The sequence below is a fragment of the Pundamilia nyererei genome, unplaced genomic scaffold (assembly GCF_000239375.1).
Source record: "Pundamilia nyererei isolate P.nyererei 1_Seehausen unplaced genomic scaffold, PunNye1.0 scaffold00060, whole genome shotgun sequence".
NCBI classification, from domain to species: Eukaryota; Metazoa; Chordata; class Actinopteri; order Cichliformes; family Cichlidae; genus Pundamilia; species Pundamilia nyererei.
Window position 1 is genome coordinate 3113903 of NW_005187461.1, and position 25598 is coordinate 3139500.

The following is a 25598-nucleotide window of genomic DNA, read 5'->3' on the forward strand; positions in this document are numbered from 1 at the left end:
TTTAATTAGACTTCCAGAGATTTATGTGTCACTGTTGCATTGGATTGTTTTTCTCTAGGTCCCTATGACAAATCCTACCCATCGCCCAGTTTTGTCAATCCAATCCCCTGGAAGCCAATCCATGTCCCTCCTCCAGAACCATCCTCCCTCGAGACATCAAGCAAGAAACCTCTGAAACAGAGAAAAAGTCAACAGAGCCTCAGCAACACGTTTAGGCTGAGAAACACTCAGAGTCCAGCACATTTGCAGCAGAAGAGATGACACAGCAGGTTGACGTGTATGACTGTGATGCGGCAGCTTAGTTACGGGCTTAACTGTGATTTCTGCACCACCACAGCTTCTGGGCCAAGACTCTGCTGAGTCACACAAGGATTTTTGTTCTCTTAAGGTGGTTGTGGTGAAGACGTATTTGGTTTATGTTTTTTTTTTTTTAATTAATGGAATTATTCAAATTTTGATATGATGTTCGTGTGACTAGATATTTAAAAGTCCAGAAAACAATTTTCTGTAGATGTACTGCAATACATTTTTTTATTTGGATAAATGTGGCACAGTCAAAGATCTGTTTCGGTCTCATTCATTCTGTGGTCAACAAAACCACGTTTCATTGCACTGAACAAATAAGGCACCACCCGCATGACAGAAAGAAGGTGGCTGGTGGTCACAGCCAAAGATAGACCCAGCTTGGTCAAGTGCCCCTCACACTTCACACATTGTTCTGTGTCCAGCTGTGCCTTGTTCTTCTGTGGGCTGAGATGACGACAGAATGTAGTGAGGGGGTGGAAAGAGAGAGAGAGAGAGAGAGATAGATTCAGAGCAGTATGCTCAGTCTGTGTTAGCATCTCACTGTGATGCCAATGTGTGAAGCCTGAGGTAAAATGATTTAAATTATGCTTTTCTGGTGTATTTTTGTGTAGTTTCTTCTTGTTCATTTTGTGGTTAACTCTTTACAGTTTCCTGATTGCTCTGGAATGTGCTAGCTGGTTGTAATCAGGGAGAAGAGCTTATGTTTTCTTTAATTGTTAATCATTGTGGGGTGGGCAGCTGTTAAAACAAAGATGTAACGTGATTACATTTTGTCGTGAGTAGTTTTATTGGGTGTAAGGGTGTAGGCTGTTTGCTCTAAGGTATTTGAAGCCTTGTAAATAAAACCTTTCTCCACATGAAAGGTTAGTCACAGGGACACAGAAATTTGAGAAAAAAGTGCTTTATTTTATCCTTGGAAGAAAAAGTCAAACAGTAATGTTACAACTTAAAAAGTAAGAAGCAACATGAGATAAAATAACATCAATGCTCAAATCAATCCAAGCAACCAAAACTGATCAGATGAGAAGGAAAGGGGATCTTAAATACCTGCTGATCGGACCAATTTTAGACACAAGGGAACAAAGCTAATCAACTAATATTAGAGAAGCAAAATCAAGCTTTAATTTAATTGTTACTCTAACCTAACAGTAATTAAAAGAACAACTAAATACCTTACTGAGGAGACACAGAAAATAAATGCATTTAACATAAATGACTCCAGCTATCTTCCTATGATCTTGGAATACGTGGTATCTCCCAATCAGCACTTTCTGTATTCTGTATAGTGATGCATTCAAAGACACCTCTTTTGCTCGTTATATGCTGGCAGACCATATCATTGCTTGGAGAACCCAGCACTGCAAAACCAGAGAAATTATTAGAAATTAAAGTAAATCCAACAAATTTAACATACACTCTCAGTGAACTTTATTAGGTATATTTGCTAGTACTGGATTGGAGCTCATTTTGCCCCCAGAACTGCATTAATTGTTCAAATGTCCCTTTCCACCACATCCTAAAGGTGTTCTTCTGGATTGACATCTGTTGACTGTGAAGGCCATTTGAATATAGTGAATTCACCGTCATGTTCAAGAATCCAGTTTAAAATGATTTTGCCTGGTGCATTACCCTGCTGGAAGACGTCACCATAAGAGCACTCAGACCAGCCTGTATTGGACCAATAATCATACCACATTCAAAGTCACTTAAATCACCGTTCTGGCCTATTCTGATGCTCAGTTTGCACTTCCGCAGGTTATCTTGACCATGACCACATGCTTAAATACTGATTTTTATAGTTGCATGGCTGCAAGTGTAGCAGTCACACCCTCTTAAAATGGGAAGTCTGCACTCAGAGTGAACCTTCAACACTTTTGTTCACTCCTATAATTTACGGTAAGTTCTAGCTACTCATTTTAGCTCGACCTTTAAGAGCTTTTGGTAATGAATGATTGCTGTCTGGCTCTTTCAGGTATTGAGTCCTGTTAAACATACAAAGAAAATCCATATCCCAAGATGCAGTGGTGCAGGTGGGCTGGCAGTTGGAAATCACAACTTCCAACACAGGTAGGAGGCGTGTCTTATACTGCCTCAGAAGTAAACTGAGTGGCGCAGGGGTGTAGCAAGCACACAGAGTGACAGTCTAAAGGGCAGAAGGACAGAATCTACTTGTGTTTCAAGAATGTGACTACTGGTGTAATGTAGATATGGAAACCAACTCCTGATGAAGAAACAGCTTTTGGATTCTGACTAGTCTGTCTCAAGGAATATTGATTTTTATCCCTGCTATGGAATACCTGAGCTGATTGTGTAATCTTTTCTGATTGTTGAACAAAGGTTAAAGAATGGGTTTAAGATAGCAGAAGAAAAAAGCAAGCTGCTTCACTAGATTTGACAGATTAGATTTGACAGAACCTTTACTTTTTATTGAGCTCTGGATGGATCTTTCACCAGGGATCAAACTGTCTGTGTTACTTCTGCCAGTAGACAATTGATTTTTCCCTTTCTTTCTCAAGGATGTGACTGCTGTTTGTGTAAATATTCTAAGTTCTTATTGACACAACTTGGAAGGGACCGGTTCATTTGCACTGAGGCCCAAAGGTATTGGGTCTCGTCTTACAGCGATAGTGTTTTCTCCCTCTCTCTCTGTTCCTCTTGTCACCATGCAGACTGCTGGGCCAGAGATTGAAGACTCTTTTGACTTTCTTTTTAAAATCATCTTGGTTGGTGACTCAGATGTTGGGAAGACCTGCGTGGTGCAAAGCTTCAAATCTGGCATCTTCATCGAAAAGCAACAAAACACCATTGGTGTTGACTTTACTGTTCGTACCCTGGACATTGATGGCAAGAAGGTGAAGGTAGATGACTTTTATTTTAAGCACTTGCATCACAGCTGATAGTGCAGTCCTGTCCACATATTTAGGTGTGTGCAATTTATGAGATCCGTGCGGGTGCACTCGTGTCTTAAAGTAAAGAATTCCTTTTGTTTTAGTTCTTCAGAGAAAGGGGAGGGGCTGACAAGCTGTCTGTAGTATCCTCAGTGTTTCTGTTAGCTTTCTGGGTGTGTTGATTTATTAGCTGCTAGTTTATAATTCTGCTTAGACATTTGCAGACATTTGTTCAGAAACAACTGCAAACAGCAGACAAACCTGACATCATACTTGAATAACTTAAGAGTTGTACGCTGTTGATCCTTAACCTATTCTGTATAACCGGTTAACCCATATTTGTGTTATCTGTGTTTTGCAGATGCAGGTGTGGGACACTGCGGGACAGGAGCGTTTCCGCACCATAACTCAAAGCTACTACCGCAGCGCCCATGGGGCGATGGTGGCCTATGACATCACTCGACGCAGCACATTTGAATCGGTTCCACACTGGATCAGGGAAGTGGAGCTGTACGGAGCTGCCAGTGTGGTGCTGATACTCATTGGTATGTAAACTGTCTGCACAGAGCAGAATATATTTTTGAGTTGTAGATATTGTCACAAAAACATGTTACAAAATCAATTCAAACAACAAGACAAAAGTCACTTGCAAAGTCATTAGCAGATCCGTAGATTGTGCTAATAAAGGGATGAACATGGTCACCAAAAAGACTGAAGTAGACTGTGTTGTTTAACAATGTGTTAACAATATGTGCCAAGAAAATATCCCAAACAATGTCACACCAGCAGCTTTAGCTGTTGATACAAGGCAGGATAAATCCATATTTTCATGATTAGATCAAATCCTGATCTCACTAACTGAATGCAGTATTGTTGTATTAATTTGCAATAGGTCAATGACATGAAAGAGCATGCCAGTGAGGGAGAGTATTTTTATGTAGAGTTTAGATATTCTTCTTGTGTCTCTGTAGGTAGTGTATCGTGTAACGTCCACCTACAGACCAAAGACATATGCATAATGTGCTAAAACAGCGATTCCGGTGTGTGACTGTTGTCTGTATTAACCCTAAAAAAATGTATCTTATAGTTAAAGTCTACTAAGTTTGTTGGGAAAGACGTAATTCCAAAAAGTCAGAAACATGCCCCATGTTTTTGACGGGTAAAGTTTAAATGTGATCTGAAGACTTGGTTTGGTTGTAGTAAGTGTTGCACTAAAAGAATAATTGAACTGAAAATGATACAAATCATAGCTGCAAATATCTGCTTCACTTCTGTTTTTACCAACTCTGGTTCTGTTCACCACTGCAGGTAATAAGTCAGATCTCCACACTAAGAGACAGGTGCTCTTCGAGGATGCTTGCAATCTGGCAGAAGACAGTGGTGTGCTGGCTGCTCTGGAAACCTCAGCCAAGGAGGCCCAGAACATAGAGGCCGCCTTCATACTTATGGCTCGAGAACTAATGGCACGCAATGGTATGACCATCATAAACGAGTCCTCTGAAAACTCTCCTCAGTTCATGCTGAGTAACAACTCTCACCCGGTTCCTAGTGCCGTGGTTACAGATAAAAAGTGTGGGTGCCGAGAAGGCTGAAGCAGGGAGTCACTCGAAGAGTGGGAATGGAGGCCTGAATACTCAATTTACCTGTTTCTCTACCAGAGAATGGGATGTTATTTAAAGAGAAACTGTGTGTTGCAACGTGTGTGTGAATACTGGTTTTGTATGTTTTGACTTTTTAATATTTAACATGTTGTAATATTATTCTAAGGATAATGAATGTGATGACAAACCACTCCTCTGCCAGAGGACTCTGTACACAGACTCCAGCACAGTAAACACTACAGTTTTACATGTAGCCTTGTGTCATTTTAATCCCCTTTTTTTAAAGGTTCTTTCACATCATATGGCTTTTGAAGTACAATGCCACAGGTTTAAGTCACCTGCAAATCACACATTGTTAAACCAGTTACAAATGTAAAAACTGTATTTTCAGTGGCGCTGTAACTATAACTGCAGTCTTCTAACAGACATTCACTATTCATTATGTGAAAAACCCTACTGTTAAATTCCACCAACTTCAGAAAATAAGACTAGTTTTTTTCAAAATAAAATTTAACATGCTGCTGGCTAAAGTAAAAAAAATGATGTAATACACTCATAGCTGGCAACTTAAATAGAGCTTATAAATTCATGTTTAAAAAATAATAATTAGGTAAAATATGACAGCAGTAAAAACAAATTAGGACCTACAGGGGTGTCTTTTTTTTGACTGTGCAAATGCCTGAAATAGTAATGTCACAAAACTGTGTCTTTGTACAGCTCTTTCTGAATCAGTCTAAACTTGCTGGAAAGATGTAACTGTGGAGGAATTCCACCTGAAATCCACTCATGAGCTTACCAATACTTAAAGTACTAAAATGTGTAATTCAACAACTTAATGTATGTACTCAAAAACCTGAATTCCTTGACTCAGAAACAGTGATGTCTATTATTGAAAACTTAAACTTTTTAAAAAGAATTCAGCAGTGGTCTGATGCACTATTATGGATGACTGATTTAAAATGCAACTTCTATGTATTTGATATTATTCCTTTTCACAGCTGACTCTATGGCTCGTTATAACATAGTAACACCTACTTCTCCCCTGTAATAATCAAGGGAATGGTTTGATAACCTGTTGCTAATGGTGAAAGATCAGACTATGAGATGGAGACCCCTACTGTAGTGGCCAGCCTTCCTGCTTAAATACCAACTCAACCGCCTCCTTCACATCATGCACCACGAAGGACGGTTGAGTGAGGCTGGGATCGAAGCGGAAGTCTCTGTGACCATGGAAGATGCGTTGTTCTGTGACTGTTTTCGTTGGGTCTGAGAGCAGCTCCTGTTGGTCTTTGCTGTACACTCCTGTGCACACCAGGATTGAGCTACATCCCTCAGGGAGATCCCTTTCTACCACACCTGAAGCTCCACCTAGTTCTGCTGATGTCATTTTAGGGGTGTCATCAACAGCTGAGGGATCTATACTTCCACCAGCACTCTGAGCCTGCATCTGTGCCTTGGTGTGACGAGAAGACTGGAGGTAGCGATTGTAGAGGTTGGCGCCATATATGTCGGCCATGGGATTATCACTATAAAAAAAAAAAAAAAGGACTCAGTTCAAATTATTTTTTAAACTGAATTTCTAAGTGTTAAATGTAGACTGAAAAACTCACCCTATAGCATACACCCTCTTCACAGGCGTGTTCCAGCCAAGTCTTTCAGCCTGTTGTCTAATCAGCAGCTCAGCGTAGTTATAAGTCACCACACTGGGCTTCCCAATCAGAGCCTCGTACTTGAGTTCGTATCCTGTGACCTTCTTGTACAGAGACTCTAAGCACACCAGGAACATACCATGACCAAACCTGTGATGCAAGGAACAGGAAATACAGTATTGTGAGAAAGTTTCTGTTTTGTTCCCTTTCTTAGGTTTTTGCACATTTGTCATATTTGTGACTTTAACGTTACAGATCGAACTAATTTTAATATTGGGCATAACCTGAGTAAATACAAAATGCAGTTTTTAAATTATTTCATTTATTAAGGGAAAAGCTATCAAAGCCAACTTGGTCCAATATAAAAAAACCTAAACCTAATAACTGGTTGTGACACACTTGGCAAGCAAGCATTTGTGGAGGAGCTTTGTGCCACTCCTCTTTAAATAATTGTTTTAATTCAGGCACATCAGAGGGTTTTCAAGGATGAACTGCCCGTTTAAGTTCAGATGCCAAAGAATCTTAATTGGAATTAAGTCTGGACTTTGAATAGACCACTCCATGATCTTCATTTTGTTTTGTTTTTTAGCCATTCAGAGGCGCACTTGCTGGTGTGTTTTGGATCATTGTCCTGCTGGACGTCCTTTAGATGTTGTTCTGGGTTCTTTTGTGACCTGCTGGATAGGTGATGCACTCCTGGGATCATTTTGGTACGCCGGGCACTCTTGGGAAGGTTCACCTGTGTTCCACGTTTTCTCTCATAGCTTTCACTATGATTTGCCTTTGTACCCCTTTCTAGACTGATAATGTCAATGACTTTGTTTCTTAGTGGTTTCTTCAGAGTGTGGCATGATGTGTTGCTTTCTTGAATAATTTTGCCTAATTCACTTAACTTCTATTGAAGAGGTTTCTTTATTCAACAGGTTTCTCAGTAATCAGGCCACTGTGGCTGGTGAAGTTGAACTCAGCTCTCAAATGTGGTTACTCAAAAGTAATTCATGATTTAATGAGAGATCGATCACTTTTTCACACAGGGCCAGGTAGGTTTTGACAATAGTGCTTTTCCATGGCACTGTATAACAAGAATACTGTAAAATTTGAAGGTTGTAATATTTCAGACTGTGGTGTTGATGTGTACCGGGGATTCCAGGCCTCTGCCATCCACAGCAGGTCCATGTTACATGCCAGGACGGGGATGTGAGGATAATGCGCTGAACTCCAAGTGCTGCCTGGGTTCCCACCAGTTAGCAGCACGTCAACAATAAGCTGGAGGTTGGTCTCCCATCTAATAGGCTCACCAAATAAAACAACAGCTGTAGGACCAAATAAAAACAAAACATACAATTAGGCCACATTACCAGAAAATCATTAATTCTCAGGGATTATGTAATGACTGCGCAAAGGAAACATACCATCTATTGGCCGTAAACCTTTAGTGGGCGGCACCTGAAGGACATTGTGCAAAGTTGGCAAGACGTGTAACTGAACTGAACATAAATGGATTAAACAGTATTACTTACAACATCTTTGGGTCTTCTATTGTGATCCACAACATCTAGGACTGGGTACGCTTCTCTGAGCACATCTATAGTAACAACATCCTGAAAGCCCAGGCTGAAGTTTGGCGAGTTAAAGTCAAACCGGTTGAGCAGGAATTACAAGCTGGAAATATGTAGAAAATCTTAACAGTGTTTTGGGTATTTGGTGTTTTTTTTGTAACATGTTTTCCAATGTTTAATTTACTGCATTTCTTTATATTTCAAATAACAATGTTTGACTTGAATTAAAAACAAAATCCCACTAACTCAAAAAAACCTGTTGAAGGGCTTCACAGAGACTGTCAAGCAGTAAAGGGAACAAAGGGTGAAACGATTAAACACTGATAACAAAGTGGAGCATGGAGAAAAACAAGTGAATAAACAGAACATTCAGCTTTAAAGGTCAACATCCAGAGTGCAGGCACCAGATTACCCGAGTTATTGCAGGATACTTATGAGCGACTTCCTCTACTGGACCCTGTCCGGAGACCAGCACACGCATTTTGTGGAACTGGGTAAACATTCGCAAAGGACTATGGGATAGCATCACCTGGTCTGGAGACACCTGAGATAAAGGGAGTCTAGAATAAATGGCTGATATCAAAGAATATTAAAAACAAAATACACGAGACAAAGCAAACTGATAATGTTTTAAAAGGCTCTCAATTTACCTCCACCTCAAGCAGATGTGACAGATGTTCCGCTTTTGTCTGCCTCATGCAGTTCCCAGCATTAGTGACAAACACCACAGGGACCTTGTATTTTCCGCTGCGGTCCACCAGGTTTTTGAAGCACTGCTTGGCTGCAGGGATCGGAGTCTTGCCTCTCACCAGCACCCCGTCAATGTCAAAGAGGAGCCCGAAGGAGCTGCTTGCCTGAGGAGGGAGCAGGCGACAGAGTGGGGACATGTGTAGTATGACAACATAAGGTTACTCATTAACTGATACTGCATTCTGAGCAGTCTTTGAGAGCTCATCGCTGCAGGCACACTGAACTGAGTGAGACTTTGATCCCACTGCAGCTTCTATGAGCTATGCAGCATAGTTTTATTAAAGTTAGTGATTGAACACTGATGAATAGATACTAAAATAATCTATACTGTACTATATACTATAGTATACTAAAAATACAATGATCAATATGTGCAGTGAGTAGCCTCAGCATGCTCTCCTGCTGGGACATTCAGTCTCTGGCCTTTTGCTCCACCATCTTGTAAGTTTCTACATATTTATAATAATTGCTCTGAGATTTTAGCTTATTATATTAAATAGTTTCCTAGATATTGTTTAAGAAAGAGCCCATCCACTCACTTTTTTCACACACTGAAATCTAAGGAAATATTCAAATATAAATATCTCAAAGTTCTTTCACATTTCTTACCATAAAATTTATTGAGGATCTGCGTTTGACAAATAAAAATATGAAAAACATTCATGCATTCCTTATAAGTCCCTTACAAGTTTGGTGTGCATTGTAAACATAAAAAATTACTTTATAAAAATGTAAAATGTGGCACATTTGTCCTCTGGCCTCTCCTTCAAGGTCAAACAACATCAAACATTCAGTCTTTTATCTTCAAAATTATGTTTAGAATTCTACTGCCATTGTTTGTATTGGCAACATTTAGGAAATGATATTGGTATATGGGGACTAAAAATAATATAGTCTGCATCCAAATGATGTTATATTTGACCTCTGACCTCAAGCTTTCTTTGTGGAGTTGACTCCAAAATGTATTATATCGTTAAAGAAAGTATTATCAAGAAAAAAGAGCTGCAAGTCAGTACCTATTATCCATTACCCACTCCTACATAATATTTGTATAATCAAATTAAACATCTGTAATCCTACCTTTACCTAATTTTTACTGCACTACAAACTTCTTAAAATAATTAAAAAAAAAAAAACAAACAAACAAAGAAAACAAAATTCATACATACAAAATGTAATACTTCCCTTAATAGCGGGTAGCCTTGGTGGAGGTTTGCACTCTGAGTGCTTCTTCTTGTAAAATACAACTACGTCATTCAGAAATTGTGAGTCCTCTTTCCAATGTGATTTTTTATTAGCAGTTTTCAAATATGGCACTCTGCAGGACTGCTTGACTTTTTTAGTTAGCCAATACCCAGACACATGAGACAAATGTGAAGTTGTGTTCAAACATGGTCTGAGATTTCAACGTGTGGAAAAAGATTTGAAAGTGGGTGAATGGGCTTTAACAAAAGAGACTAAAACTTCACAGAAATCACCGGATATTTCCAAACTTTAGATTAGAATATTTATATTTAAGTCAAAGATGGCTGAGCAGAAAATGTTAAAAAAAATTGGATAACTTGAGATTGAATACTCTTCTGTCAGGATACATTTCTTTGACAGGTAGCACTGAAATGGGATGGAGCGCCACCGTGCTTTCAATCAGCACTCCCTTCTCCACTCTCGTTAATACAGTTTGTACAAAGCGTTGACTTACATGGCTATAACATCTTGAGGCCGAAGACGGGGTGTTCGCTTGCTTTGCTGCTCCCTCGCAGCTTGATTTCAGCAGCTGCCAGCCACTCTTTAAATATCTCACTCTCTGCATTGTTTCAGGCACTTTAGTGGAAAAGGCGACGTGTAAACAACAACAACAACAACAACAACAGACACGGCCGAGCTAGCTTTAGCTGCGCCAACGGTAACGGCTAACTTAGCAAATGTGACCGCTGAAGAACCGGGTCATGATATTTTTATCAGTCTAAGTCAATACCATACTCTGCGCTCCTCATACTGTAATATACGGGTGTATACCGAGGAGCGGTACAATTTGTCATAGCTCTGAGGACGCATGCGCAAAGAAGCAAACCGTTGAACTTCCTGGTCCAATATTACGTCAACAACGGAAACCCACACGTTTATCATTTTTGTAGAAATGAAAGTCACTTTCTAACTTACTAACTTTGAAACTCAATAAACTCTGTACCTGAACATAATACTAATATTATTATTTATTTATTAGTTTCAACATCATGTATAAATAACTGTAAATTTCATGGCAAAGATACAAAACTATATTATCTTTAAAAAACGACCCCAAAATATTACATTTTATGATTTGCATGTTTGCATTTTCCCCCCTCTAATTTTCCTAATTTCTGACACATTTCATGTATAGTTGTATAAAACAAAACAAATATACGAATAATTATTAATATATTTTTTGTACATATTTTTTCTTGATTATTTGCACTTACTTTTACAAAAACTTTACTTAATTTTATCTGGGTTATTATAACCAGTAGCAAGGTTTGTTTACATTTTTACCTACTTCAGTTAGTTTACTGTCATTCTCCTTTGCAGATGCCTTTGTGCCACCCACCTCCACCTCTCATCACTCAAACTCCATTCAAGCCACCTTCATCTCAGCTCCGGGGGTCCTGCTCTAATCCCTTCTACAGTCAGGGTCCATTCGGCTGAGACAGGCCATCGGAGTCTAACCGTGTATATTCTGTTCATCAATAAATCATTTTCATCCTTTCTAATAATCTCTCATTATTGGAACGCTTCTATGTAACACATTAGTAAGCATAAATTCTTACTTCTTATTTAAAAAAAAAAAAAAGTACATGATTTTAAAAGTAAAAATAAATTCATATTCAGTAAACTTTGAATAGTATGTACTTGTTTCAATAAAGGTTACACATTTGATGTGGAACATGAACGTCTGTTCCATGATCCCAAGATGACATCCAACATTCATCTGTATATGAAAATTTAAAAAACTGCCCAATTCCAAAAATAAAAATGACAACTATTTGGTTGTCACAGTAAAAAAAAAATTCAAAGCTGCGTCTTTTTTAATTAAATATAAAGAACTGATTGTACACCGATTTAAAATAACTCTACGATTTTTATTGGTCCAAAGCACAAAATATCAACAACATTTAGTCTAGTTTTTAAAAATAAACACAGCAGAATAAGCAGCCATAACAGAGATAAACACAGCTACACATTACAAAAAATATCAGAGCATTATTCTCAGCTGTATCTTAGCTCATTTTCAAGTCCAAAGATTTTTGCCTTCAGAGCCATCAGCTCGCCCTGAACCTTTTTGGTCCTGGCATTGGTTTGCCGTACTTCATGAAGGATGGCTAAGTCCTGGTTGGGCCCCACATTCAAGGTAACCTGATGAAAAGAGAATCTCCCAGTCAATACTTACTAAAATGTGATTTTGGACATGAGCAAGGTGGAAAAATTGAAGGAAGATGAGTGAAGGTTTTGCTTAACTTTGTTTTGCATTAAAATTAAAGCCATTCACAGTGCTTATAATATGTAAAAACAAGCACAGGCATGCTGAGATCACAAATAACTTTCTAATAAAATCAACTGGTCACACAGTTTGATCTTTTTACCTTCAGAAGCTGTTTTTCTACATCTTTGAGTTTCTGTCTGAGGAGTTTAAGGTCTGCCTTGAAGCCCTCCACCTCCATCACCCTCCTCTTCTCCAATGCCTCATAACGCTGAGTCATCAGCTGGAGGCGCTTGGCCATTTTCTCTGAACGCTCCTGCACACAGAAGCAAGGTATCAGTAAAAAGAAACTTGGTGATCGCCATCAACATCAGATACCATTTAATCAGAGATGTGTATAAGGCTTGTACAGACTGAACCATCAATCAAACTGGTGTACCTTGAATATTTCCCTGCCCACATCCCCTTCCTCTCTGATTTGGGACAGTTCTGTTTCAAAAGTAATGCACTGCTCCCTGTACATGTCTGCCAGACGGTTGGCTTGCTTCAGCTCCTCCTGCAATATCTGTTTGAAAAAAGAATAAAGAAAAAAAACAGACACTACAATGAACTCGCCAAAAAACTGTGATTTATTCTGAAGACATTAATAAAAGGCATTTATACAACCTCGCAAAATGGAATCAGGAAATACTTCTTACAGACTTTCATGAACACAAACAGATAGTTAATGTTACCTTTAACTCCTCTTTGTGTGGCTGATCTGACTCTGACTGAGGCTGAGGGAGGGCTGTGCTGCTGCTGGGCTGCCACGTTCGCCCCAACTCAGTGCTGACACCCCTGGCCTTCCTAAGACGGCTGTGGCAGGAGTCCAGTTCCCTCAGCAGGCGATCCTTCTCCACCATCCAGCTCTTCTCATTAGCTCGTGTGTCAAACTTTAGCTGTAAAAAATCTCTGGTGCTCTCATGCAACAGGTTCTGAGTTCGCTGGAGTCTGACATGTCAAAGGAGATAAATAAAAGTAAATCTGGAAATTTAATGGAAATTTAATGTCAGCCACAGAAGACAAAAGTCTAGAGGTTTGTTTTACAAACAGCTATAAGTCACAATGATAAATAACTAAAAATACAGACATCATAAACTACATAAACTATAAGACTAACTTGTCAGTCAGAGCAGCAATGCGGTCCTGATCTCTCTGCCGCTGTGCCTCGGCCTCCTCTGTTTTAATCTTTCGATCCTCCAGCAGAGCGTCCACCTGCTCTTTGGCCAGGCGAGTCTGCTCTTCCATTTGAGCCTGCAACGCCTCCACCTGGAGACATGTGCCACAAAATGTAAACACAGGACACACAAGAGAAAGAAATGTTTAACTTTCTGTAACAGATCATATAAATGAAATCGCATTTCAAGCATACATAAAGTGGGCCCATACCTGTAGCAACAATGTCTCTTTTTCATTGTTGTACTGTTCCAAGCTCTCTCCATTTTCTCTATCTGCAAATTTAGTTCTCCTGCCACTCTCTGCTTAAATATAAAATCAAAACGGCATGGTCATTGCAAAAGGCTGGTTTAAATACATAAGTAGTGATGACTTGATTAAAAACAAACAAAAACAACAACACAAATAAAATACATTCACATTTTCTTGAATAATCAGACGAAAGAAAATAATATTATTTGTAGAAAAATATATTTTCAAACCTTTCCTGGTTGCAGCAGGTCTCAACTTTGTTGGCCTAAGACTGAGACTTTCCTCCAGTCTGGACTCTGGGTACCTCTGTGAGATAGTGACCTGAAATATAGCAATAACAGTAGTACAACAGTATTTTTAACTACTCTGGGAGCTTCAATGTCATAACCCTAAACAACTGCCTGACTGCATTACCATGATAACAGCCAAACGGAGGCTTGCTTTTAGAAGGACTTTGCTAATATCATTAAAAATGCTGTAGTTCTGTTTAGCAGCACCAGGCAATCCAATGTATCTTACTGAGATTATAAATTTGAGTTCAAAGCATCAACTCAGAAAATGACCTACAATGAAGTAAGCACGTACCTTGTGAGGAGGTTCCCGGTGGAAATATGTCATCTCTCCTGTATCAGGACCCACAAGAGCAAGAAGGTGTTGGATTTTCTTCCTGTCCTCCAGCTCTCTGTAAAACAGTGGCTAGATGGTAATAAAGTTTTATACACAGAAGCAACAACAGATAATGGTGGTTACAAGTTATCAAGATATCAAATGCCACACACCTACTGCTATCAGTCAAGAATAACTTGTATAGGCTTCAACTTTAACGAAATATGTTAACATATATCTGTGCATTCCACTGGTTTTAATTATTAAAAATTAAGGCGAGGCGACTTTTGTTGTGATTTGGCGCTATATAAATAAAATTGAATTGAACTGAAAAATATGAAAAAAAAAAAAAAAATAAATACTTGGTCAGTTGCAGTAAGCCAGATGGTAAAGTAACCCATCACTATTGACAGAATAGTAATCATTCTCTGCAGGCACTGTGACTCACTTTTATCAATATTAAATGCTATACTTAAGGTTGAACTGTACACCTACCTGATCTTTAGTCTGTCGTTTTCTGCATAAAGCCGCAGAGACTGCTCTCTCTCTTGGAAAAGGTAGACCTGCATGTCACTCAGAGCACTCTGAAGCTCTGCAATCTCTCCTTCGCGCTGTCGTATTTCCCACTGTAGCTTATGCTTTCAGGGCATTATGAAGGGAGGCAAGATTAGTCAGGCAAAGATTCTTTGGCACAAATGGCTTAACATCAAAGCCTCTCACATTGACTCCCATCTCTCACCTGATCTTCAGTGAGGCTTTTATACTTTTCCAGCATCTGCAGCAGCTCCAAGTGCTCGCTATCAAACTGGGCAATCTTCTGTCTGTAGAACTCCAGAAGCTCTCTGGATGGACGCAGTTGCGCCAGACGCTCGTGAATAGGGGGGAGTGGCGAGTCAAGCTCCTGACCCGGGGTACGAATATTAGTCCTGGTGGGTGAAAAACAGAAAAAGAAAACAAAGAACATGAAGCATTTTGAAGAAGATGATACTGGCATACAATTTACATTTGGGCATTGAAGACTCACACTTTGGTTGTAACTGTAACAGCTACAATATCACAGCACTTTACCAATGACATATAAACTGCGTAAAGGATTACCCAGGAATTTAAACCCATTTAGGTAATAACGCTTAATCCATGTGGGATGAGTCTGTAACAGTAGGGGAACCAGACTGTCACAATAAATCCAAGTATCATTTAGGGAGATTAAAGTAAAAAGAATTACTCTGGCTCACTCTGTGCTATGGCAACAAAAGTCCAGCGTTCAGCGTGTCAAATGCATGTTCTTTACCTGTGTGGTGTTGCATGTTTCTTTGGGGACCCCATCCTGTTGCAGACACTGTAAACAAAATGGAAAATACATATACAGATGCTTAAAAGGGTTACATGAATAATGAGTTGTTCTTAAATAATGAGCACTTAAAACAGTTTTGTGGTCTTAATATTCACATACTTTAAGAGCCAAATTATGTAAAGAGCATAAACGGAGTCAGCAGAACAGATATAATTATACAAATACTGAAATACATCATTAGAAAAAAATAAACACATCTTGTATTAGGAATTGGTGGACAAGCAAAATATTACCCTTTGCAGTATTTCTAATTATTATGACACGTTACATAACCGGTGAATACGTCAACTAAAAGAACTTCTAGAGTGGCATTTTGCAATAATAGTGAAGAGGTAACACTATCTGGATTGCAGAGCTAACAGGGTAATTTATACCAGTCGTGTATCTCGGTTGCCACACACTGGGCGGTAGGGGGAGCGGGACTTTTAAAACCAGTCCGCTATTCTTGCCGAGGGATAATTTAACGCTTTAAACCCATATTAAACGGCCACGTCAATGATTCAGTTGGTCACAAAGAACTTGTACTTCACATAAAAAATAATCTATAAAAAAGAGCATGTCGTAGCAAAATGAGTAGGTATGTTTTATTTTTCATGGTGATGAATTCGTGAGAAATAAGAAATGTCATATTATATAGCGCACCAATATAGCTGTCGTACGTTTTTCCAGGTTTTCTTTTCGCTTAAATACTTCTGAATTTTACTCACCCGTTACAACTTTAAACAGTCTAGCAGCACCGCGGTGTTGTTCTTTTGAAATCAGGAAGTTACCGCCCCTTTTTCTTCTTCGTAGGAACTCAGCCGTAAAAGACGTTATTTTGCCACCTAGGGACCGTAGAGACAACAACCTAAAAAATATAATATAATCTTTTATTATCATGAATATATTTATTAAAAAAAACATATGATGACGTGTGTTTTATTTAATTCGTTTATTTATTCAATCCTTTATTTATTTGTTTAATTATCAACAAATTAATCAGACTTAGCAAGAAGTCCAAGCGACACAGTCAACCCTTCAAAATAAAGGTCTTAATTATAAATTTGAGCTTGAAATAAAGCGTACAGCAATTAAATTTTGTGGACACGATGTTTTTCAATATTAAAAGTGACTATATTTACAACAAAGACCCCTTTAATTTTGACGAATAAGCATATCACTATAACATTTTTAACCGGAAGCTCCGATTGCAGTCCTACTACCTTGACGTATTGACCTCCGGCCGCTTCCCGTCAAACTTGACCAACGCTGAGATCTCACGTCGGACCGCTTTGTGGTGTTTCTCAACAATGGAGCGGAAAGTTGCTCGAGAATTTAGGCACAAGGTATGATAAAAATAACAACAATTTTAACTATTTTACATGAATTGAATAGATGTTAAATGAAGCTGTTTTTTTTTCTACCTGGTTGTCTCTTCGCTGGCTGGCTCAGGTGTCTGCCGGTGAGATGTTGCGTAGACAGGCCTGCCCGACAAAGTGACGAATAAAAAAAAAAAAAAAAACAAAAAAAACTCAACTTTTATTTTAACAGTAATTCAAACATATCATTAAGAAATAAAGTTGCTGTTTGTTTTTAATGTTGTTGTAGTAGATTTACGGGTTTTTATTTAGCTGAAACATCTGCTTCTAATCTCATCTGCTGCCCAAGTGAAACGAGTGTCGGGGGATTTTGTCTTTTTGATGACACTTAAATCTCTTTGCACAATTTAAGAGGTTGCTGTAAGACTGTTTTCCCTCTTGATTGGTACCTTATTCTTATTCAGGTAAAAGTTACACGGCAGAGGTCACTATAGTCAACAACAAGCAGTAAAAAATGTTATTAGGAGTCAGGATTCATTCATGCAGTGAATCAACTTGAAATTATACTTTGATGTGTGGGCGGTGTTGACTACTTCCCCCCCAAAAAGTCATCAGCAGCAAAGATGACAGAGGAAGAGAACACGATATGTTCAAGGCTTTTTCGTCCCCAGAGCATGTAGGGATCACCTCACAGCCATCTGTGCTGCACGCAGGCAAGCAGAGTCCCATATTGTAGGCTCTCCACAAAGGGCGCTTTCGCATTAGATAATGTGTCAGATACGAGCAGCTAAGCGGAAGAGATGCGACAATTTACGGGTTTAATTAGAGGCTGAGGGGTGAATGAGGCACAAATGGGCTTTGTTTCTGTTTGCGGCACTGTCTTAATTGTTTGGTTGAGGATGTTTGTCAGTTTTATGGTCTGATTTGCCTGAAAATTGGATTATTGTGCAATTTTATTGTGTTTTTATTTGCATAAAAGTCACACATTTTTATTCTGTAGGTACTACACTGTGACAGAGAAGCTCACTGTATGAAAACAGTTCTGATCTTTAAACCAGAAATGCTTGTCTGCCTAACAAGTTATCTATACTTTACTGGTTTATGGTGCCAAGGTCCATGTGGCTCAGTCTGCAGGAAAAAGAGAAGTTTATGACCGTTCACACACCCTGTGTGGCTCAGTGGCGCTGCCTTAACTTTAACCCCTGCAGAAATGGTCCTTGGAGGGTGTGTGCTCTATGATGCCTGTTCTTTAATTTGAGGTCTAATTATTCAACATGAGGCGTGCGTGTGTGAATGTTTCCCTCTTTTTGAGATGTAAGGTGACACTCCAGACCTTCCTACTGCAGCCTCTCCTCATCCCTGTGGCCATTATTTCCTCCCAGGGGTTTGATGGTTAGACATGGGCAGCCCATTACACGTTTAGCACATGGACATCCAGGGAGTTATCTGAACTTTAATGTCTTAGAAAGTCAGGCTTTCAGCTTATTATAGGAGAGATTTTGCTGGGGACAGATGGTAAAATGTGTTATATCAGCGACTGGCCCAAACGGTTCCTTAAAACTATCCTGCTGCAACTGAACCGTCATCAGGTTTGTATGACTCGGACACACACACACACACACACACACACACACACACACACACACACACACACACACGGCTCACCCCCTGTAGCTGACAGGAAAACAGGGGAGAGATACAGTGTGTTTCAGGGGCCTTAATGAAGAAGGATGGTACCAGATGCTTGTGTTTTCTTGCAGGTGGAGTTGCTGATTGAAAATGAAGCAGAAAAGGATTACCTGTATGACGTCCTCCGCATGTATCACCAGTGAGTACCATCTGTCACTGCTCAGCATGTCTACAGAGTGTGTGTTGTATTTCCTCACTGATTTTTCACACTTTATGACTAAAACATTGATGATTATGGAATAGATTATGTCCTTAAATAACTTTGCACAACTATAGCCAAAAAGAGTTACAACGAAGGAACTGTAGGCATGTATGGGTCTTTGTAGTATCTGTATAGATTTAAATACAAAAAACATCTTCTTCTGCTTCTGTATGTTTTCCCTAGCTTTTAACATTTTCATGAATAATATTTAGGAGCCATTAATCTTGTCCCTGACAGTTTTAATGCTCGCAGACCTCTGGTTCAAATCCTCCTCTGGGTCGTGTTTTTTGATGAAAATGTGGTCCTGGAGGACATGAGAGGGGGGAGGGATAGGTCTAGGTTTCAATTAATCTTTGTACAGAGGCACAGTCCTGTGACCCTATTGGTTAAGCCTCTGATCAGTTTCCACTGAGCTCCGACAAGCCTGGCCAGTTATCAACAAAAGCTCTTTTTATGTTCAACCTCCAAATGGAGCTAAAATGGCACATATTAATTATTCAAAAGGAAGGTGACCTGGAGGAATTTCATACCATAGCATTTACTTTGCTGCGTTAATTGCTGTTCCAGTTGCCCTTTATCCTGAAATTAAAAAAATACTCAAAGGGACATTTGGATGTTTTTTGTTTTTATTGTGAGGAGAAAATGCCTGTGGCTCTAGAGAGATTGCTTTGCAAATCCTGATCAATTGCATCAGTTGGTGCAGAAGGTAAAGTACAAAGGTTTTAAAAATCAGGTGTTTAGACTCTGATAGAAGTGAGATTTTCATCTCCTTGTCAGTGTCAAGGGAAAAATCCCACACGGATCAGGAAAAGAGTCTGGTTCCTAAACTGACCCACCTGCACTCCAGACATATCATGCTTTGAAAACCATTTGGCATATTATGAAACAAAAATGACTAAGCAATAGCTCTTTGAAACAATTAAATATGAGTTTAAATAATTATCTACATTTTGCACAGCATCCCAGCCTTTTTGGAAATCCCTTTTTTTTGCAGACTTTCTCATATTGTTTGGTTTTCAAGGGGAGCTTTCACCGTTTTGTAATTGCATAAATTAGCAGATGTGGTAAATTGTTGTGAACCCGCTAATTATCCTCCTCTCACTTTCCAGGTCGATGGATTTGCGAGTGCTGGTGGGAGACCTAAAGCTGGTAATTAACGAACCAAAGCGTCTCCCCTTGTTTGACGCCATCCGACCTCTCATCCCTCTCAAACACCAGGTGGAGTATGACTTGCTCACCCCCAAGAGGTCAAGGTGAGTACAACATGGTTATTTATTGCCTTTTTAGCATGCAGTTATTGACCCTGGCATGCATTCACCTTATGTTGGCTTGTACATCTTGCTTAATATTTTCCTCTCTCACCTGATGTGTGCAGGAAGCTAAAAGAGGTGCGTTTGGATCGGACTAATCGTGATGGTCTAGGTCTGAGCGTCCGAGGAGGGCTTGAGTTTGGCTGTGGTCTTTATATATCCCAGATTATAAAAGAGGGACAAGCTGATAATGTGGGCCTACAGGTACTATAATTATAATTTATGTTTGTTTCTACAGATTTTTTTATTCTTTAAAAAAAATATGAATATACAGACTGGGGTTACAGCACTATTTACGAATCTATCCACATGCGGAATAATTATATCTCTTTATAATGGGGGTGGATTTAATATTCCTAGTTCTAGTTGAATACAAACAGAAAATGTCAGTAAAAGAGTAAACTTAAATTCAGTTAGTGCTTATTTTTTCCATTTAATCTTATGTTATATTTATTTAAAATTCTGTTTAGTTTTTACCCCTCTGCTGTCAAAAGCTAATTGGGTATTGTCATTACCCCACCGGGTGGGCAGGTGGGTGACGTGGACACCCAAGTTCATGAATGCAATAACTGGAGAACGAGGCAACGTAGGAGATTAAAATTGATACCACAGTGTGTCCACTAGGAGGCTGAGGGGTAGCGCTGGTGTTTGCCAGTATTTTTTTTTGTTTTGTCATGGAGCCTTTTATTTAATTCATGTTTTTTATATATATATATATGTACCATTGTACTTAATCTTTTTTTTTTTTTTTACATTTTGTGCTTTAGCTTTTTTTATAACTGTTATAACAAAGTAACTTTTTACTACTACTGAGACCTTTGATAATGGTGATCATTTCTGGCCTAATCAAATACAAGAATCTTCAATCGGAGATTTAAAATTTTAACTGAATACTTTTTTTTTTATTGCAAGTGTGTAGTGTTTTAAACCGGCCTTACATAGTGTAAAATAGACTTATGAAGGAAGCATTTGACTGTAAACCACTTAAATTTACATAATGACATTTAATATCTCATCTATGATATATTCTCCTGTCTTCATATATAGGTTGGTGATGAGATTGTGCGTATCAATGGATACTCAATTTCCTCCTGTATCCACGAGGAGGTCATCAGTCTCATCAAGACAAAGAATGTCGTGTCACTCAAAGTTCGACGTAGGTTAACCACAGACTTTGTGTCCATTAGTAGTGCCATTACCTGCTAACATGAAAGTGATCTAACTTGTGTCATCTTATTTATTTTTCTGTGCAGACGTGGGGATGATCCCAGTGAAAACGTGAGATATGAATCCACTTGTGTATTACTGTTGTAACAAACTGTGCCGTGCTCTAGAATACTGCTGCTGTGCAGGGCTGAATTCTCATAGTTTTTTCTCATTTCTCCAGCTCATCAGATGAACCCCTGAAGTGGCAGTTTGTCGACCAGTTTGTTTCTGAATCGGGGGTGAGAGATGAAATGCTACTTTCTTCTTAATGGTGTTTGTTTACCAGCCAGCTAAAAGACTTCTCCTGTACTCTTCAAGGAGAAAAAAAGCAGTGTGGCCGGTTTGGCATCCATTGGAGGAAAGGAGATCAAGGAGAAGAAAGTTTTCCTCAGTCTTGTGGGTACCAAGGGCATGGGCATCAGCATATCCAGTGGTCCAACCCAAAAACCTGGTATATACATCAGTAACGTCAAGCCAGGCTCCCTCTCTGCAGAAGTTGGGCTTGAGGTGATTTTTTTTCTAAAAGACTGCAGAGATCGTATTAAATTATGATACTCGTAAATCTATTGACAGTGAATATGTGCGTCGTATCAAAATGTAGGCTGGAGACCAGATTGTGGAGGTGAACGGAGTGGATTTCACTAACATGGACCACAGAGACGTATGTTTTGCTTAATTTTATATGTTTTTATTTCCTTTTTCTAAAAATTTCTCTTTGTTTTAAAAAACTATGCCTCTCATGGTAGTAAAAGTTAAGCCCTCTCTCACTGCTTGTGTTTGTTCTCAGCTTAAATCACTGAGGTGCTTTACCAAAGCCAAATTAGTGTTTAACCAGCAAAAATCCTTCCTGTGGCTGATGGCCAAAACCAAGCTTGCAGCATGTTTCTATATTTAACTGAATAATTCACACGCTGATGAATGCAAATAGGACACACAACGCAGGCTCCAGAGAGTGTCTGTTTTTTTTTCTCTTTAATTTCATAAAACTGAACTTTACAAGTGCTATTTAAAATCCTCTGTTTCAACATTTCCAGGCCGTGAAAGTCCTGAAGAGCAGCAGAAGTTTGACTATTACAGTTCTGGCAGGAGCTGTAAGTACACTCTTGTTTTGAATACAAATGTACGTCAGGCTGCTGCTGCTGCTGGTGGTGGTGTAATGATGTGGGGGATATTTTCATGGCACAATTTGGGCCCATTATTAAAAACTGAGCATCGTTTAACTGCCACAGCCTACCTGAACATTGCTGTTGACCACATCTACCTGACAAATCTGGAACAACTGTGTGATGCCGTCATATCGATATGGACCAAAATCTCTAAGGAATGTTTCCGACACCTTAAAAAACAATTGCAGTGAAAGATGAAGGCAATTCATCTTTCATTGGATATAGGGGTCCAATCTGGTACTAGTTAGATGTATGTAATAAAGCGTCCAATGAGTGTATATAATTAATAAGTGCATAAAGTTTTGGTTTATGCTTTTACTGCAGCTTGTTTAATCAAACCCATATGCAATGAGATGGATTTGATAAAGAGTCTAACGCTAGCAACCCCCGATCGAGTCACATATGAATCGTCAAATTTCCTTGATATTTAACTTCTGCCCCCCTGATACGGGGCAAAAGGCAGGAGATCAGTTAGGCTCGGGGCTTAAGAAGTTAATAAGGGCAAAATCTTTTACTATTTTGCATAACTTTACAGAATAATATGCAGATGTGGAGAAACCTTTCAGATAAAATCACTTTCCTCAGTTTTGAAGCAACTTCTGAGAAAGCAGGTTCCTCTGAGAAAGTAAAACACTTACGGGATCATCTGTCATGGACGAAGAGACAGAGACTTCTGCCTCCTGCTTAGTTTCTCCTTTACATTCCTGCATTGCTCAGATTAATCTGTCTGTTTGCTTTGGAGACATAACAGCACCAGCCTGTGCTGCAGCCCCGCTGTCTGCAGGAGCGACATTTATCATCAGTCAAGTTACTCATCATGTTATTTGCTCTGGGACTCAGTCATGAGGCCTGTGTAACAAAGACAGGCATTCACATCTTATTTATTTATTTCCTTGGTGCCCGTCTAATGTCGTTATCTGTGAGTATGTCTTTGTTTGGACGTGTGCAGTAAATCACCTTCAGGTCAGAGACACTTTAGTTTTAAAACGGCTTTTCATATTGGTATGATGTTATTTTTCTGCATATTTGGGGAACCCTGCAGCATTAAATCATCCAGAACATTTGCAATATGCAGTGTAACACCGTGATATAAAGTATACCTCTAGAATGCGTTTTATAGTGTTTTGTTCCAGCAGTTGGATAACAAAATTGCAGTGTACAATGAATTTAAAATTTAAATTGGAGCTATTCTGCTGAAACAGTGTGTATAATTAATGCTGATGTAAATCAGCAGCCATTTTCACCGGCTTTTATGTGGCTATACCTCACGCTATCTGCAGAAAATTGTTTATTAATCAGTACTGTGACATTTGAAAACATGCTATCAGGTCATAGGACAGGTTATGAGGATAAAGAGGCTGTCAGCAGGCTGAGGGTTTCTAAGTAGGCTGTGCATTGTACTCTGAAACACTTTCCAGGAACCGTATCAGTTGCATCCAAAGCACGAACAAGAACACCAAAAAGTGAGCACACCATCAGAAAATCAATACGCCAAGGTCACAAAAAGATGCATGTGGTCTTGAGGGATGTTTAGTGGTCTCTGTACCACTTCTCAGCAGAGGTAACAAGGACAAACGCTTCAAGACTGACATATACAGGACACGACAGAAAAAAAAGGGTCTGATGAATCCAGGGTCGAGACTTGTTACAATAACAGAAGAATGTATGAACAATGCCACAAACCCAGACATTAGGGTGTGACTGCTCTTAAGTTCAGCACCTGCTTCAGTTAATTACACTCGGGCCAAAAAGAAGAAGAGATGCAGCTATAAGGACAACACAGGATATTGTAATTATATACCAGTAATAGAAATTGCTGATCTACTCAATGATTCAGAGAGGCTTCAAGGATGTCAGGTTTTAAAAAACTGACATCTCCCCTCTGTTCTCGGTCAGAGAGACTGGTTCGGACTTGCCTGTCAGTCTCCAGAGCTAAAGTTTGAGGACCCCTGCTGTATATCTTTCCCTCATTACTGTCTGTGGCTCTCACTCTCTCAGGGCAGTGAGCTGTTTATGACAGATGAGGAGCGTCTGGCACTGGAGGCCCGCAGGGACGTGGAGAGGAAGGAGCTGATGCACCAGAAGAAGGTGGCACTGGAGACCAACAAAATCATTAAAGAGCAGCAGGAGAAGGAGAGACAGTGAGTGAACAGCACAAAACTTCTAATTAACCTTGTCCTGACACGAGATGGAGCTTCTGCAGTGTATGGTGGGAGTTGTATAGTTTATGTTGTAATGCAAGATGCTGACTTCATGCTAGTTAGCAAGCTTGCTGTCGCTTTAACTTCAAAGGTACGACGTTGATCTGACTCTGTTCAAACAGATGTTACTTAGGCTTTGGATCACACTTTGTTTTCAGGTAATCCTAACAGGAGAAAGCCTTACTAATGTAAAAGCCACTAAGATATTTTTTATGCTATAGATAGGTCATCAGTAATATGACATGTAAATGTTTGTTGTAGTAACTTTATCAGTGCTCTCACGGTGTCTTTCTAGGCAACAAGAAGCCAAAAACTCTTAAAAAAACTGTTCGTATTGGAATCATATTCTTTAGAATCATCTGAACAATATGTCCAAATGAATATGGATGTTAGTTTGTGTCTGCTGGATTTTTTTATTAGAGTAAAACAACAACTGATGCCCCACTAATGGTCTTTCTGAGTGGAAAATAGGAAATGTTCACCAAATCTTACAGTTTGGCTGTGTGCAATACCACCATGGATTTCAAATCAAAAGATGTCACTAACCTGGTTATAAAACCCCCGAGAGTTAGTTTTGAGCCTCTGAAAGTTGCTGAATATGTGTAAAAATCCATCTAATTCCAAAACAGTTATTGCAATAATTTTAATAACCCCTCTGAAGTAAAGTCGTGTCTTCATTCTTTGCCACTGTGGTGGCGTACAGAGGCAAAACTACAAAAACTGTGTCACTGTCCAAATACTCATGGGACTAACCATAGATAATAAGCATATATGTACCCTTCAGTCTATTATTTTTCCTTTCCCACATAGCAAGCAGGTCTGGCCCGGATCTGGTATCAAGCCGGCACTGCTGGTTGACTTCTGGCATGATAAGACGTATGCCATCCAGATA

At 39.3% G+C, this 25598-nt stretch overlaps 5 protein-coding genes across 10 annotated transcripts in view; 3 read left to right on the forward strand and 2 right to left on the reverse strand.

Moving 5' to 3' along the window:
* The window catches only part of ccdc34 (coiled-coil domain containing 34), a 2920-nt gene extending 2361 nt beyond the window's left edge, over positions 1 to 559 (forward strand). For both annotated transcript variants that reach the window (XM_005734865.1, XM_005734866.1), the window contains exon 7: positions 59 to 559. In XM_005734865.1, coding sequence (XP_005734922.1) covers positions 59 to 261 — 203 coding nt within the window. In that variant the 3' untranslated portion in view covers positions 262 to 559. The remainder of the gene's footprint in view (positions 1 to 58) is intronic.
* Positions 560 to 781: 222 nt separating this feature from the next.
* On the forward strand, positions 782 to 5042 carry rab19 (RAB19, member RAS oncogene family). Of its 4 annotated transcripts, none has more exons than XM_013911330.1 (6): positions 782 to 873; positions 1829 to 2202; positions 2279 to 2373; positions 2976 to 3164; positions 3556 to 3739; positions 4503 to 5042. In XM_013911330.1, exons 3-6 carry the CDS (start codon positions 2323 to 2325, stop codon positions 4784 to 4786), a joined length of 708 nt encoding a protein of 235 aa, XP_013766784.1. In that variant the 5' UTR covers positions 782 to 873; positions 1829 to 2202; positions 2279 to 2322; the 3' UTR covers positions 4787 to 5042. The 4 variants fall into 4 exon arrangements, with proteins under 4 accessions (XP_013766784.1, XP_005734926.1, XP_005734925.1 ...); XM_005734869.1 differs by having other exon boundaries at positions 2106 to 2202; XM_005734868.1 differs by lacking the exon at positions 1829 to 2202.
* On the reverse strand, positions 5038 to 10857 carry hdhd5 (haloacid dehalogenase like hydrolase domain containing 5). The gene is made up of 8 exons (XM_005734867.1): positions 10453 to 10857; positions 8654 to 8857; positions 8435 to 8547; positions 7965 to 8058; positions 7857 to 7890; positions 7583 to 7757; positions 6406 to 6594; positions 5038 to 6321 (listed from the first exon to the last, which is right to left on the reverse strand). The coding sequence occupies exons 1-8, from the start codon at positions 10561 to 10563 to the stop codon at positions 5910 to 5912; spliced, it is 1332 nt and encodes a 443-aa protein (XP_005734924.1). The 5' UTR covers positions 10564 to 10857; the 3' UTR covers positions 5038 to 5909.
* A 1007-nt stretch (positions 10858 to 11864) lies between these two features.
* Positions 11865 to 16456, reverse strand: ccdc77 (coiled-coil domain containing 77). 2 transcript variants are annotated; one of them, XM_005734870.2, is made up of 12 exons: positions 16342 to 16456; positions 15572 to 15619; positions 15020 to 15206; positions 14776 to 14918; positions 14260 to 14356; positions 13905 to 13995; positions 13636 to 13727; positions 13367 to 13515; positions 12942 to 13197; positions 12647 to 12772; positions 12371 to 12523; positions 11865 to 12143 (listed from the first exon to the last, which is right to left on the reverse strand). In XM_005734870.2, exons 2-12 carry the CDS (start codon positions 15604 to 15606, stop codon positions 11997 to 11999), a joined length of 1476 nt encoding a protein of 491 aa, XP_005734927.1. In that variant the 5' UTR covers positions 15607 to 15619; positions 16342 to 16456; the 3' UTR covers positions 11865 to 11996. The 2 variants fall into 2 exon arrangements, with proteins under 2 accessions (XP_005734927.1, XP_005734928.1); XM_005734871.1 differs by having other exon boundaries at positions 13636 to 13724; positions 16342 to 16455.
* Positions 16457 to 16837: 381 nt separating this feature from the next.
* The window catches only part of ush1c (Usher syndrome 1C), a 19595-nt gene continuing 10834 nt past the window's right edge, over positions 16838 to 25598 (forward strand). The window contains exons 1-11 of the mRNA XM_005734872.1: positions 16838 to 16959; positions 18693 to 18760; positions 19933 to 20076; positions 20199 to 20337; positions 21181 to 21289; positions 21387 to 21411; positions 21521 to 21578; positions 21658 to 21846; positions 21941 to 22000; positions 22374 to 22430; positions 24504 to 24646. Of these exons, the coding sequence (XP_005734929.1) occupies positions 16924 to 16959; positions 18693 to 18760; positions 19933 to 20076; positions 20199 to 20337; positions 21181 to 21289; positions 21387 to 21411; positions 21521 to 21578; positions 21658 to 21846; positions 21941 to 22000; positions 22374 to 22430; positions 24504 to 24646 (1028 nt within the window). The 5' untranslated portion in view covers positions 16838 to 16923. The remainder of the gene's footprint in view (positions 16960 to 18692; positions 18761 to 19932; positions 20077 to 20198; positions 20338 to 21180; positions 21290 to 21386; positions 21412 to 21520; positions 21579 to 21657; positions 21847 to 21940; positions 22001 to 22373; positions 22431 to 24503; positions 24647 to 25598) is intronic.